The sequence below is a fragment of the Capra hircus genome, chromosome 13 (assembly GCF_001704415.2).
Source record: "Capra hircus breed San Clemente chromosome 13, ASM170441v1, whole genome shotgun sequence".
Lineage (NCBI taxonomy): Eukaryota > Metazoa > Chordata > Mammalia > Artiodactyla > Bovidae > Capra > Capra hircus.
Window position 1 is genome coordinate 27,646,358 of NC_030820.1, and position 12,016 is coordinate 27,658,373.

General features: G+C 42.3%; 1 protein-coding gene across 3 annotated transcripts in view; it reads left to right on the forward strand.

Moving 5' to 3' along the window:
• PRPF18 (pre-mRNA processing factor 18) overlaps positions 1-8,878 on the forward strand; it is a 59,581-nt gene extending 50,703 nt beyond the window's left edge. For all 3 annotated transcript variants that reach the window (XM_005687955.3, XM_005687956.3, XM_018057128.1), the window contains one exon: positions 7,578-8,878. In XM_005687955.3, coding sequence (XP_005688012.1) covers positions 7,578-7,658 — 81 coding nt within the window. In that variant the 3' untranslated portion in view covers positions 7,659-8,878. The remainder of the gene's footprint in view (positions 1-7,577) is intronic.

Sequence of the window (12,016 nt, forward strand, 5' to 3'; positions counted from 1 at the left end):
GCCATCCAACTATCTCATCATCTGTCGTCCCCTTCTCCTCCTGCCTTCAATCTTTCCCAGCATCAGGGTCTTTTCCAATGAGTCAGCTCTTCGCGTCAGGTGGCCAAAGAATTGGAGTTTCAGCTTCAGCATCCAGTCCTTCCAATGAATATTCAGGACTGATTTCCTTTAGGATGGATTGGTTGGATCTCCTAGCAGTCCAAGGGACTCTCAAGAGTCTTCTCCAACACCACAGTTCAAAAGCATCAATTCTTCTGTGCTCAGCTTTCTTTACAGTCCAACTCTCACATCCATACATGACTACTGGAAAACCATAGCCTTGACAAGACAGACCTTTGTTGGCAAAGTAATGTCTCTGCTTTTTAATATGCTGTCTAGGTTGGTCATAACTTTCCTTCCAAGGAGTAAGCGTCTTTTAATTTCATGGCTGTAGTCAGCATGAAATCTGTAGTGATTTTGGAGCCCTCAGAAATAAAGTCAGGCATTGTTTCCACTGTTTCCCCATCTACTTGCCATGAAGTGATGGGACTGGATGCCATGATCTAAGTTTTCTGAATGTTAAGCTTTAAGCCAACTTTTTCACTTCTCCTCTTTCACTTTCATCAAGGGCTTTTTAGTTCTTCGGTTTCTACCATAAGGGTGGTGTCATTTGCATATCTGAGGTTATTGATATTTCTCCCGGAAGTCTTGATTCTAGCTTGTGCTTCATCCAGGCAAGCGTTTCTCCTAATGTACTCTGCATATAAGTTATATAAGCAGGGTGACAATATACAGCCTTGACGTAGTCCTTTTCCTGTTTGGAACCAGTCTGTTGTTCCATGTCCAGTTCTAACTGTTGCTCCCTGACGTGCATACAGATTTCTCAAGAGACAGGTCAGGTGGTCTGGTATTCCCATCTGTTTCAGAATTTTCCACAGTTTATTGTGATCCACACAGTCAAAGGCTTTGGCATAGTCAAGAAAGCAGAAATAGATGTTTTTCTGGAACTCTCTTGCTTTTTCAATGATCCAACGGATATTGGCAGTTTGATTTCTGGTTCCTTTGCCTTTTCTAAAACCAGCTTGAACATCTGGAAGTTTATGATTCATGTATTGCTGAATCCTGGCTTGAAGAATTTTGAGCATTACTTTGCTAGCATGTGAGATGAGTGCAGTTGTTCGGTAGTTTGAGCATTCTTTGGCATTGCCTTTTTTGGGGAGGGGCCATGCTCAGTAAATCTTTAATCCAATTTTCTTTTAATGATGGGGCTGTGTTCCCTCCCTGCAGTTGGGCCTGAGGCCAAACTATGGTAGGGCTAATGATGACCTCTTCAAAAGGGCTTTTTCCAGGACTGTTGTATCCCATGCCCCTGATCACACAGCAGGCCACTGTTGACCCACGCCTCTGCTGGAGACTCCCGGACACTCACAGAGCAATCTGGCTCAGTCTCTTATGGGGTCACTGCTCCTTTCTCCTGGATCCTGGTGTGCACAAGGTTTTGTTTGTGCCCTCCAAGAGTCTGTTTCCCCAGTCCTGTGGAAGTTCTGTAATCAAATCCTACTTGCCTTCAAAGTCAAATTCTCTGGGGATTCTCAGTCCCTTTGCTGGATCCCCAGATTGGGAAATCTGTTGTGGGCCCTAGTACTTTCGCAACAGTGTGGGAACTTCTTTGGTATAATTGTTCTTCAGTTTGTGGGTTGTCTGCCTGGTCGCTTGGTGGGATTCACATGCTGCGCCTCCCGGGTCTGCTGGAGCCAGAGCCCCTGTTCGCATGGCAGGCCTCTGCTGACCTGTGCTTCTGCAGGAGACACTCAAACACTCAAAGGCAGGTCTGGCTCAGTCTCTGTGAGATCCCTGGATCCTGGTGTGTACAAGGTTTTGTTTGAGTCCTCCGAGCATCTGTGGTGAGTATGGCGTTTGATCCTAAAACTGATTTCGCCCCTTGTACTGTCTTGTAGGGGCTTCTCCTTTGCCCTTGGACATGGGGTATCTTTTTTGTTGGGATCCAGCCATCTCCTGTCGATGGTTGTTCAGCAGCTAGATGCAGTTTTGGAGTTCTCACAGGAGAGGAGTGCACATCCTTCTACTCTGCCATCTTAGGCACATCTTACGTACCTCAAAGTCCCCGGGAGGGAGGCCGCTGAGGAAAGGGTCCAGCCAACATCTCCAGGCCACGTGACCCCTTCCGCCAGCCACTCTGGAGGGTGTAGGGTAGCTGTAGGAGGCCCTCTACCACAGGCCCCAGTCCCAGGCAGAGAGGTACCAAGTGAAGCAATGGGACCCCAGGCAACATGCAGATGTGGAGAATGAGGGTGATGATATTGTCCAATGCAGATAAGACGCTCGTGAAAAACAGTTATTAAGCATCCTTCGACTTCATTGAGAGAATTTAAATAGCTAAGTGGAGAACATTCTTAACTTACCCCTGTTCTTCATGTTCCTATGCTGCACCACTAAACACATCTATGCTTTCATTTTGGAGACTCTGTTCTTACAGGGTACACTAGTGACAGGGACAGAAATAATTGATTTAATAATGTTTTCCTTTGATGTTACTCAGTCCCTAAGTTGTATCCAACTGCCATCCCATGGACTACTGCATGCCAGGCTCCTCTGTCCTCCACTGTCTCTTGGAGTTTGCTCAAATTCATGTCCATGGAGTGGACCATCTCATCCTCTACCGCCCCCTTCTCCTTCTGCCTTCAGTCTTTCCCAGCATCAGGGTCTTTTCTGATGAGTTGGCTCTTTGCATCAGGCAGCCAGAGTACTGGAGCTTCAGCTTCAGCATCAGTCCTTCCAGTGAATATTTAAATGTCTTATATTTCAGTAAAAATATTACTTAACATCTTCCTCAAGTTCTATTGACTAATGATAGTTCATAAGGCAAGACAAATCTAACTAAAAGGTTATGGTTGTAGTTTGGTTAGATTTTAACAAGTTTTTGTTTTCTGGAGTAATAAAGAATTGGTGTTGCTTCAGTTGATGCCAGTTGATTGTTTTAATGGCTAATTGATTTATCTGGATATAAACAACTCTCATTATCCAGGATTTGTATCCTGTATCACAAGCTATCATACAGCAAACTGTAGCCATATTTGATATTCCTATACCTTATCTAGAATATTCTCTAATGCTTACTATTAGATGTTTTAAAACTGAAGTATTTGTCATAAATTTTACCAAATTGAGCATTAAAAAAATTTCTTACACAGCTTTACCATCTTGAGTGTACAGTTAAGTGTACCATCTTAAGTGTACAGTTCATCAGACTTCTTAAAATGCAGAATATTTTCCTGGAAACAATAATGATTTAAAAAAATCAATTTAGTTAATACTGTGTGGGGAGAAAGTCACTAAGGAGTCATTAATGAGGAATCTGTAGAATCTAGAAAGGCTCAGGATGTGGGGTGTTTGGCACTTAAAAAAAGCCAGACTGTGGGATGGGTCTGAAAATGAAGGAGTGGTTGAAATTAGGATAAATTGTCCAGAGGTTCTTTCTCCCTGTGCAAGTGGGCCCCCATTCCTGTCTCTCTCTTTCAGAAAACAAACGTTCTGAGGGTTCTACGCTCAGGCTAGGTGAGATTCCCTACTCAGAACAGACAGTTCAAGTGAGAGTGTATGTGTTGACAGATGGGACCCCCATTTCCTCTTCTCTTTTGGTTCCTCTGATGCTGGCAGGTGGGCTTTTACTGCCAGCTCAGGAACAGAAGTTCTTCTCTGAACTGACCCAAGAGAAAAAATGTATAGTTACTAACATTTAGCATTCCAACACTGAAAAAACTGGCTTACTGCCATATTGTCCTAAAATGAAGTTCCACTGATAAGCCCTGCCCATTCAGTGAGTTTCCTTTAGCTCCTTATTGCCTTACTCATAAATATGCATGTTCACCTAGGATCATTAGGTGTTCGTGGAAGTTTCCAACATGAAAGACCGAGACCAAAACGCATAGTAACAATGGAGTTGAGAGTAATGGAATTACAGTATAGGAGAAAGAAAAAAAAATCCTTCAATTAAAAATATAGTTCATATTCTTAGATAAAGTTGTAACCATGAGATAAGAATAGTAGCTACAAAAAGAGTCAGAATCAACATTTGATTGATTCTGAGCTCTCAGAAGTTAATCGTTACAGCAGAAATTTTAAAAATTAGATAAAAGAGAAGATAAAGTTGAAGAACTCTCAGAAGTATAGAAAATAAGAGAATGAAGGAGTCAGCCTATAAGGTCTGCAGCTGTTCAAATTCTAGGGAAAGGAGAACAGAGAAATTGGAGGATAGGAAATAAAGAATTAATGCAAAAAGCTTCCCAGAACTGAAAGACATGCATTTCTAGAATGAAAAGAAGAGCTCACTGAATGCATGACAAATGAAGAGTCTCATATTGAGGCTCAATATAATGAAATATTGGAGGGCCAAAGATAAAGACGAGATATCCAGTGCTTCTGGAGAAAAACAGGTTGTTTACAAAGGCTCAGGAATTAAAATGCCCCCATACTTCTCATTCCAGTACTGGAAGCAAGAAGACAGTAGGGTAATAACTTTGTAATAGTGAGGGAAAAAAATCTCCCAACTCTGAATTCTGTTCCTGTATGAACTATCAATTGAGTGTAGGCTTAAGATATTTTTAGACAGGTGGTGGCAAAAATTTGGCCCGTTTTGTGTCACATGCGCTGTCAGTTTTGTGTCCCATTCTTTGAAATCATTATCATAGCTGACACTTATATGCTGTTTATTACTGTGTGGTCCTTGTAGCAATTTAGCGTACGTATTCTCTCTTCTCTCACATATGTAATACGAGTGTGATACTATGATTTATGTGCTTTACAAGTTGGGAAACTGAGGCATGGAGAAGTAAGTTCCCAAGGTCCCACAACCAGTAGGTGGTGGGATTGGGATTTGAACCTCAGGAGTCTTAATACCTCCACTATGTTATGTTGGGTCTACTTGGAGGATGTGCTCCACCAAAACGAGGGAAACAAACACAAAAGATCCCGGAAATAAGATCCAGCACACGAGCAGGGCAGAAGGAATTCCCAGATGGAATGTGAAGGGATGCTCCAGGATCGTAGCAGTACAAGGAGGTCTGGAATTCAGCTGGTCTAGACTGCAACAGAGAGTGGACCCCGACTACCTGTTGTGCTTGGTCATGTTGTGAGTAGTCTCACTGTTGGAGAAGGAACTGATAGTTACACAGAAAAGCAAAAAGATGGGGGAAAATACCCAAGAAAAAGGATATTGGCTCTGTTTTGGACAGTATTTATGTAGACATTATGAAGTATGTCCTGAATATGTGTTCACTGAAAATTGTGATTTGTGGAAGGAATAGGGAGAGAAAGGTGCGTGCACGCTGTGTGAGGCCAGTGTACAGGTGTAAGAAAATTAAATTTCCAACTTTGGTAGTATTAATAGAGAAAAAAAAAACTAGAAAAAATCAAGCACTATCAATGTAGTGTTTAGAAATACAGCAGTAAATACCAAAAGAAACACTTCAGAGATTTGAAGTGGTTGCCTTTGCGCTGCAGGAATTAGGGATTGGAAAAGATGAAGCAGGAGACTGCTATTATTTGATACAAGAACTATGTGAGTAAAAAATATGTATATATATAATAACATGCACACAAAACATGGCATTATCCTTGACTTTTCTTTCTCAGCCCACATCAGCAAACCATGATGGTTCCATATTCAAATTACATCTGGAATCTGATCCCTTGACCACCTCCACTGCCCCCATCTGGTTCCAGCCACCAACCTCTCTTCTCTGGATGGTTGCACTGTCTCTGCTCTGAGCTCCTCTCCTTGCCTCTCTTTTGTTCAGTATCTGTACAGCACCCAGAGGGATGCATTTAAAATACAAACCAGACTGTGATGTTCTCTTGCTCAGAGCGCTTCAGTGGCTCTTGTGTTCATGGAAAGCCAGAGTCCTGGTCACTTCTCACAGCATGCACACCTCTTGCCTGCCTGATCTTCTCCATAGCACTACCATCATTCAACATATTAGACATTTACATAGTCATTTTGTTTCTTGTCTTACACCTGTTCTCATCGTCCTTTATTAGAATGCATTCTCAATGAGAATGGTGATTTTTCTCTTATTCTCTGCTGTATTCCCACAGCCTAGAACATTGCTTGGCATATAGTAGGTCCTGAATAAGGATTTATTAAATAGATGTATTATTTTCATATAAGTAAAAACTGTATTTAAGAATACTACTGATTTTAAGCTATTTGCAGTAAGCTAAGCTAAGCAGCTCCTTATCTTACTGGTTTAAGCATCCTCAAGCAACTTGAAGCTAAAATCGTGAGAGATCTAATTGGGAAGATTTGTTTCCATTTGGAAAATATTCATAGGCTATCATGAGATTATGCCCCTTTAAAAATCTGTGCTGGGTGCTAGCAGTCCTTATTGCAAATACTTATTGTCACATTCCATAGTAACTTTATGATGGAGACTCTTTTAATATTTATTTTTAAATCAGAGAATCAGCTTAGTGAGTGTATCTAAGCATCACAGTAATCTCCTGTAAAGGCACAGACGCCTAAAATTCTAATTCTGCTGTGTGTAGGAAAATGACCCCCACTTGTCTTACCATCAGTTTGCCTTTATTGGTTCATAATAATTCTTGCTGTGTTTTGCTGTGGACTGAAGCTATTTCGTATTTCATCAGAGTGTTCCCTTTCCTGGCTTTGCCTCTCTTCTCACCTGTTCCTTCGAGAAAACTTAGGATCCCAAATTAACGATATCGCAGACATTTTCATTGATTTCATGGATCCAATTCTGCATCCACATTAGAATTCACAGTAGGAAAAGCTGGTCTAAAGCCAGAAGGGTCTTTATCCTGAAGCAAATACCCTCTTAGATACAGGATATAACAATAAAAAGCTAGGAAGAAAGCAAATTCCCTGGTCTGTCTTTGCCAGCACATCTTCCTTCTTGGAAATGAGCTGAAAGATAGCCTCCCTCCACACTCCCAGTCCTTAGACAGCATAATATGGACAGTCTTTGAACCCACAAAAGACTTTAAGTAAGATGTTTGAAAAATCTTGTTTCTCTGATGTTTAATCTCTTAGATTATAACTCACTTCATAGAAGTAATTTATATTTGTGTTATCTGCTTCCTGTGGGACCTCAGAGATTGGCAGGCATTATTTTCTTGTTGTTTGGTTCTGTTTTTGGTGATTTTACTTACCTTAAGAGTTGTTTGAGGGCTTCCCTGACGGTTCAGTGGTAAAGAATCTGCCTGCCAATGCAGGAGACATGGGTTCAATCCCTGGGTTCAGTCCCTGGGTCAGGAGGATTCCACATGCCTCAGAGCAGCTAAGCCTGTGTGCCACAACTTTTGAGCCTGTTCTCCAGAGCTGGGGAGTCACAACTACTGAAGCTCACACACCGTAGAGCCTGTGCTCCACTAGAGGAGAAGCCACCACACCAAGAAGCCTGTGCACTGCAACTGGAGAATAGCCCCCACTCCTCACACCTAGAGAAAGCCTGTGCACAGCAGTGAAGACCTAGGGCAGCCAGAAACAAAAAGTTAAATAAAAAGTTTAAAAAGTTTAATCATACCATAGCCAACCACTATTTTTTTTTTAATTTTCTTAGGGACTGAAGAGGCTAATGACCATTTGCCAGAAGCACTTTCCTACAGATCCATCAAAATGTGTGGAGTACAATGCACTATGAGATCTGTGTGCGGTGTGTAAATATCAAGAGAAGCTTAAGGAAGCCTGTCATGGACTTCTGGAATTACCACCAGTTGCAATGAGGGAAGAAGAAAAAAGGAGTTTGTGGTCTCTGAGTTCTACCTAATGCAGCTCTTGGTTTTAAGAACCTGTGTTGACTCTCATGTCACATCTGACTGCAGAGTGATTTTTGTGTCTTACTTTTAAGTAGTCAAAAAATTAAGTACTAAAGACTTTCCCCAGTAATGTAAATGTGTAAATTTAAAACAGTCACAGGACACGGTTTAAAATAACTTTTCCCCTCTAGACTTAAAAGTTGAAATGAGATTAAAGAGGAACATTTGAGGATGGACTTAATGATTTCTATAAAATATGGTAATTTTCATGTTGCCTTTTATGTTGTGTTTATAGAGAAATATTTTTGTATTTTTCAACAAAAATATGGAACTATGTAGTGAAACTTGATCGTCCTTAAATGTTGCTTGACTTTTGCCACCTTGCAATATATTTGAATGTGAATGTTTTTACTATTAAGTGTCTATCTTGCATTTTAAAGCTTTTATCCTTTAAAGATATACATTATAGTATTGGTCATCTCTCAGAACAGAATTAACAGGAATTAGAACTTTGGAAAACAAAGATGGTATATTAAACCAACAGAAGTTCAAATTCAGTAGCCCCAGGCATCAAGGTTTCAAGGTGAGGAAATGGATTGTCAGGGCCGCTGCTGGCTCTTCCTAGAATAGGACTGCCTGCTAATGTCATCCTCCCAAGACCATGGTGGATGGCTGGTCCTGCTCCGTCTCACCGGCCAAAGAGAAGGGTGCTGGACTCTTGTCACTGCCCAAGTTGTAGGGCTTGGTCTGATTTCACTCAAGTGAGGACTTCTTTTGACTCTTGCACAGTGTCACACCCAGATAACTGTGATGAATCACTGCGCTTTAGAAGTCGAGAGGACTCAGTGGATAGAGACAGGGGGGTAAATAGAATGGTACTTGACCAGGTGGAGTGGTGCTGGCAGCTCCTGGTAGGAGTGGGGCTCTGACATCAGAACTGCCTCGCTTCAAACTTCAGCAACACAGGCATGTGTATGTCTGTACACCCACAAGCAAGGTACTTCATCTCTCTAAACTTCAGCTTCCTTGTCTGCAGATGGTGGTAGTCATTGTCCATGCCTCTTAGCATCACTGTTCTAAGTAAAATAAAATGTATAGCACGCTACCTGGCAAATAACTCAGTACATAACAATTGTGTCCTTGTTGTTGGTAGAGTGAAGACAAAGTAGCTTTCCCAAACCACTAGTCAGGACAGTGCGTGCTCACCTCATGATGACAGCCATGCTGCTGGTGGCAGCGTCAGCAGGACTCGTTAGTGGAAGTACTTATTAAGCACTTACTGTATCCACGCTGTATAGCTGCTCACACTTTCAGCCATTTCTGAGTTTAGAAGAATCCAGAATGTGGGGCCTGGAGTCAGCTAAGTGAGTGCAGGTGGATTCAATTACTTATTGTGGCCCCTCTTGGAAAGCCTTGAAAGCCAGTTTTGGCCACTTGTGGGGTCTGTGTCTACGCTGGGCTGATTGTGTCCGCTGGTTATTTGCTTGATGGTGGCTGAGGCCTGCTGTGCTGAATTGAATCAGTGTTCCTTGCCCTTCACCCCACTTTAGAAAACCATTTCATATTAAATTAATTAGAACTGAATGAAGCTTGCTGCTGCTACTGCTAAGTCGCTTCAGTCGTGTCCGACTTTGTGCGACCCCGTAGACGGCAGCCCACCAGGCTCCCCCGTCCCTGGGATTCTCCAGGCAAGAACACTGGAGTGGCTTGCCATTTCCTTCTCCAACGCATGAAAGTGAAAAGTGAAAGGGAAGTCGTTCAGTCGTGTCTGACTCTTAGCGACCCCATGGACTGCAGCCCACCAGGCTCCTCCATCCACGGGATTTTCCAGGCAAGAGTACTGGAGTGGGGTGCCATCGCCTTCTCCGGAATGAAGCTTAGGAGAGCAATAAGAGACAGACTTTCATAAGATGTGACAACAATGTAGACTTCAGTTATATAGCCTTCTGTAGAGCTTGTTTATAAATATTGTTGAATGAATACTCCACAGATCACTTTTTTTTTAAAATTCATAGGCAGCCCACACCATGTAGTCAGCTCATTTTGTGTTGTCTTCCCATTTGCTCTGAGTTAATATTCCACACAGAGAAGAAACTGCATCATGTAACACCAGTACCTTCTAGAACTGATCAGCATGGGTAGATGGTTTGAGGGGGAAAAAAAGTGTGTAATATATTCTGTGGCGCTGCGAATGTTAGTCATTTTGGGGCTTGGGTAGAGGGAGGCAGGTTGAAAGGTGTAGATTCCTCATAGAGAAGTTTTCTATTTCCCAGAAGTTAAAGGTCCTCAGAGAACTGTACCTGTCATGGGGGTTTAGTAAAAAATGACCTCTGTCATTCTCCAAATCATGAAAATTATAGTGCGGCAGATGCTACATGTTTCTAATTTTTAACTGTTTCTAAAACAATAAAGGCCTATTTTTTAATATCAGTCACACTCCTGAAATAAGTATATTCTTCTCTCTCTTCCTCCCCACCTCCCCAGACTCCTTTCCAAAGGAGTTGTGTCTTTCTGGATTCAAATCTAATAAAACACTGGTTCTCCCTCAAAAGTAAATCCTGTGTTTCTTAGGAGTGTTCTTGCCAGCTGCAAAGACAGCAGTATTTTTCAGCATTGCAGTACAGGGCTGTGGCAGTCTGGAGGCCATGGCTCTGATTTCAGCCCTTGGGGAAAAACTAGGAAAAGAAAACTGAGGCCAAGAACAATCGACACATAGAGAGGAGAGGGGGGCAGCCCGGATCTTGTAGGAAGAAGGGGAAGGTCCTAAGAGACCAGAGCTGGGAAGGTAGCTGTTGCTAGTACGAGCATTTAGGATGCACTGCGTCTCTGAAAAGAATTTGGAGGAACAGAAAATAGGGTTGATTAGCAGTACAACTTCTGAATGTCAAGTTTTTCCTTCTGATGATCTCCTGGCCCCCTTTAGCACTTGAGATTGTCCTGGGATTTGACTGCAGTATATATAGTAGTACTTACTTAGCAGTAAAGAATCCACCTGCAATGCAGGAGACTCAGGTTCTATTCTTGGGCCAGGGAGATCCCCTGGAGAAGGAAATGGCAACACACTCCAGCATTCTTGCCTGGAAAATCCCATGGACGGAGGAGCCTGGCAGGCTATAATCCACGGGATTGCAAACGAGTCAGACACGACTAAGCAACTAAACAACAAATTCTGTAGAAATCCAATTATTTGAAAGAAAGAAAGAGTTCAGTAGATTTGAACTTATGGATCCTATCACTGGCTCCTTTTCAGCCCTACAGTAACCCCTTTATTTACTTCTGGACCTACAAGGCGAGCTTCGGTTGAGATGTGGCTGTTCCCTTTGTCTGAATATCTGCAAGAGCGTAACCTTGTGGATCATGCCTCCTTCCTCCCCATCCTCGCCCGTGAAGTCCCTTAACTTTATCCCCTAGAAATTTATGGTATGGAGTCGTACTGGGAGACTTGAACTGAAAGCACTTTCTCACGGCAGGTTTGTGTAAGAGTTTCCAGCTGTCTAGAGTGTGAGGAGCCAACCCCAGTCCCCAGAGGGTCGCTGTGGGAACACTGTTATGGCAACTGGTTTTCATCAGACTCGGCAATTGGATGGGCTGAATTCTGACTACACACTAGTTCATCCTGTAATGGTTAACAGTAACCTTAAAATCTTTTGAAATTTAAAAATAAGTTCTAGTGGCGTGACTAACACAAGGGAATGCAGTGTGGTTGGCAGTTGTCACTGTGGTGTGAACTGACCCCTTTCAGGATTTTGGAAACATACTCATTTAAAATACACACACACACACATAAAATATGTGTGTGTGTATATATTTTTTTTTACATTTTCCAAAACAGTTTATTTTGAAAGTATTGATTATTTACTCCTTTTTCCACGAACTCTTACAAACTCTCCCAGACTAATCCTTGTGTTGATGGTAATGGTTACTCTTGTTTAACTAGGCCACTTCCTTTTGTTTAGTCTCTCCTCTGTCCTTAAGCACCCGCTTTGAAATCATTGTCAGCTTTCTCCCAGCATTCTAGATGAACACATCCTTTGACCACGGAGGGCATTCAAGATGAACACATAATTTGACCACAGAGGGCAGCTGAGGTTTGAGCTGCTTTTTGAGTGTCACTGGTGATCACTGAGGCATTCAGCAAGCTTCCTGCCGTGACAGTCAGGAGTCATCTGAACACCTGGCTCTCCTTGCCAAACCAAAATGCCTTTACTCTCCAACTTGCCCTTCCCTTGAGACTTAGGAGACA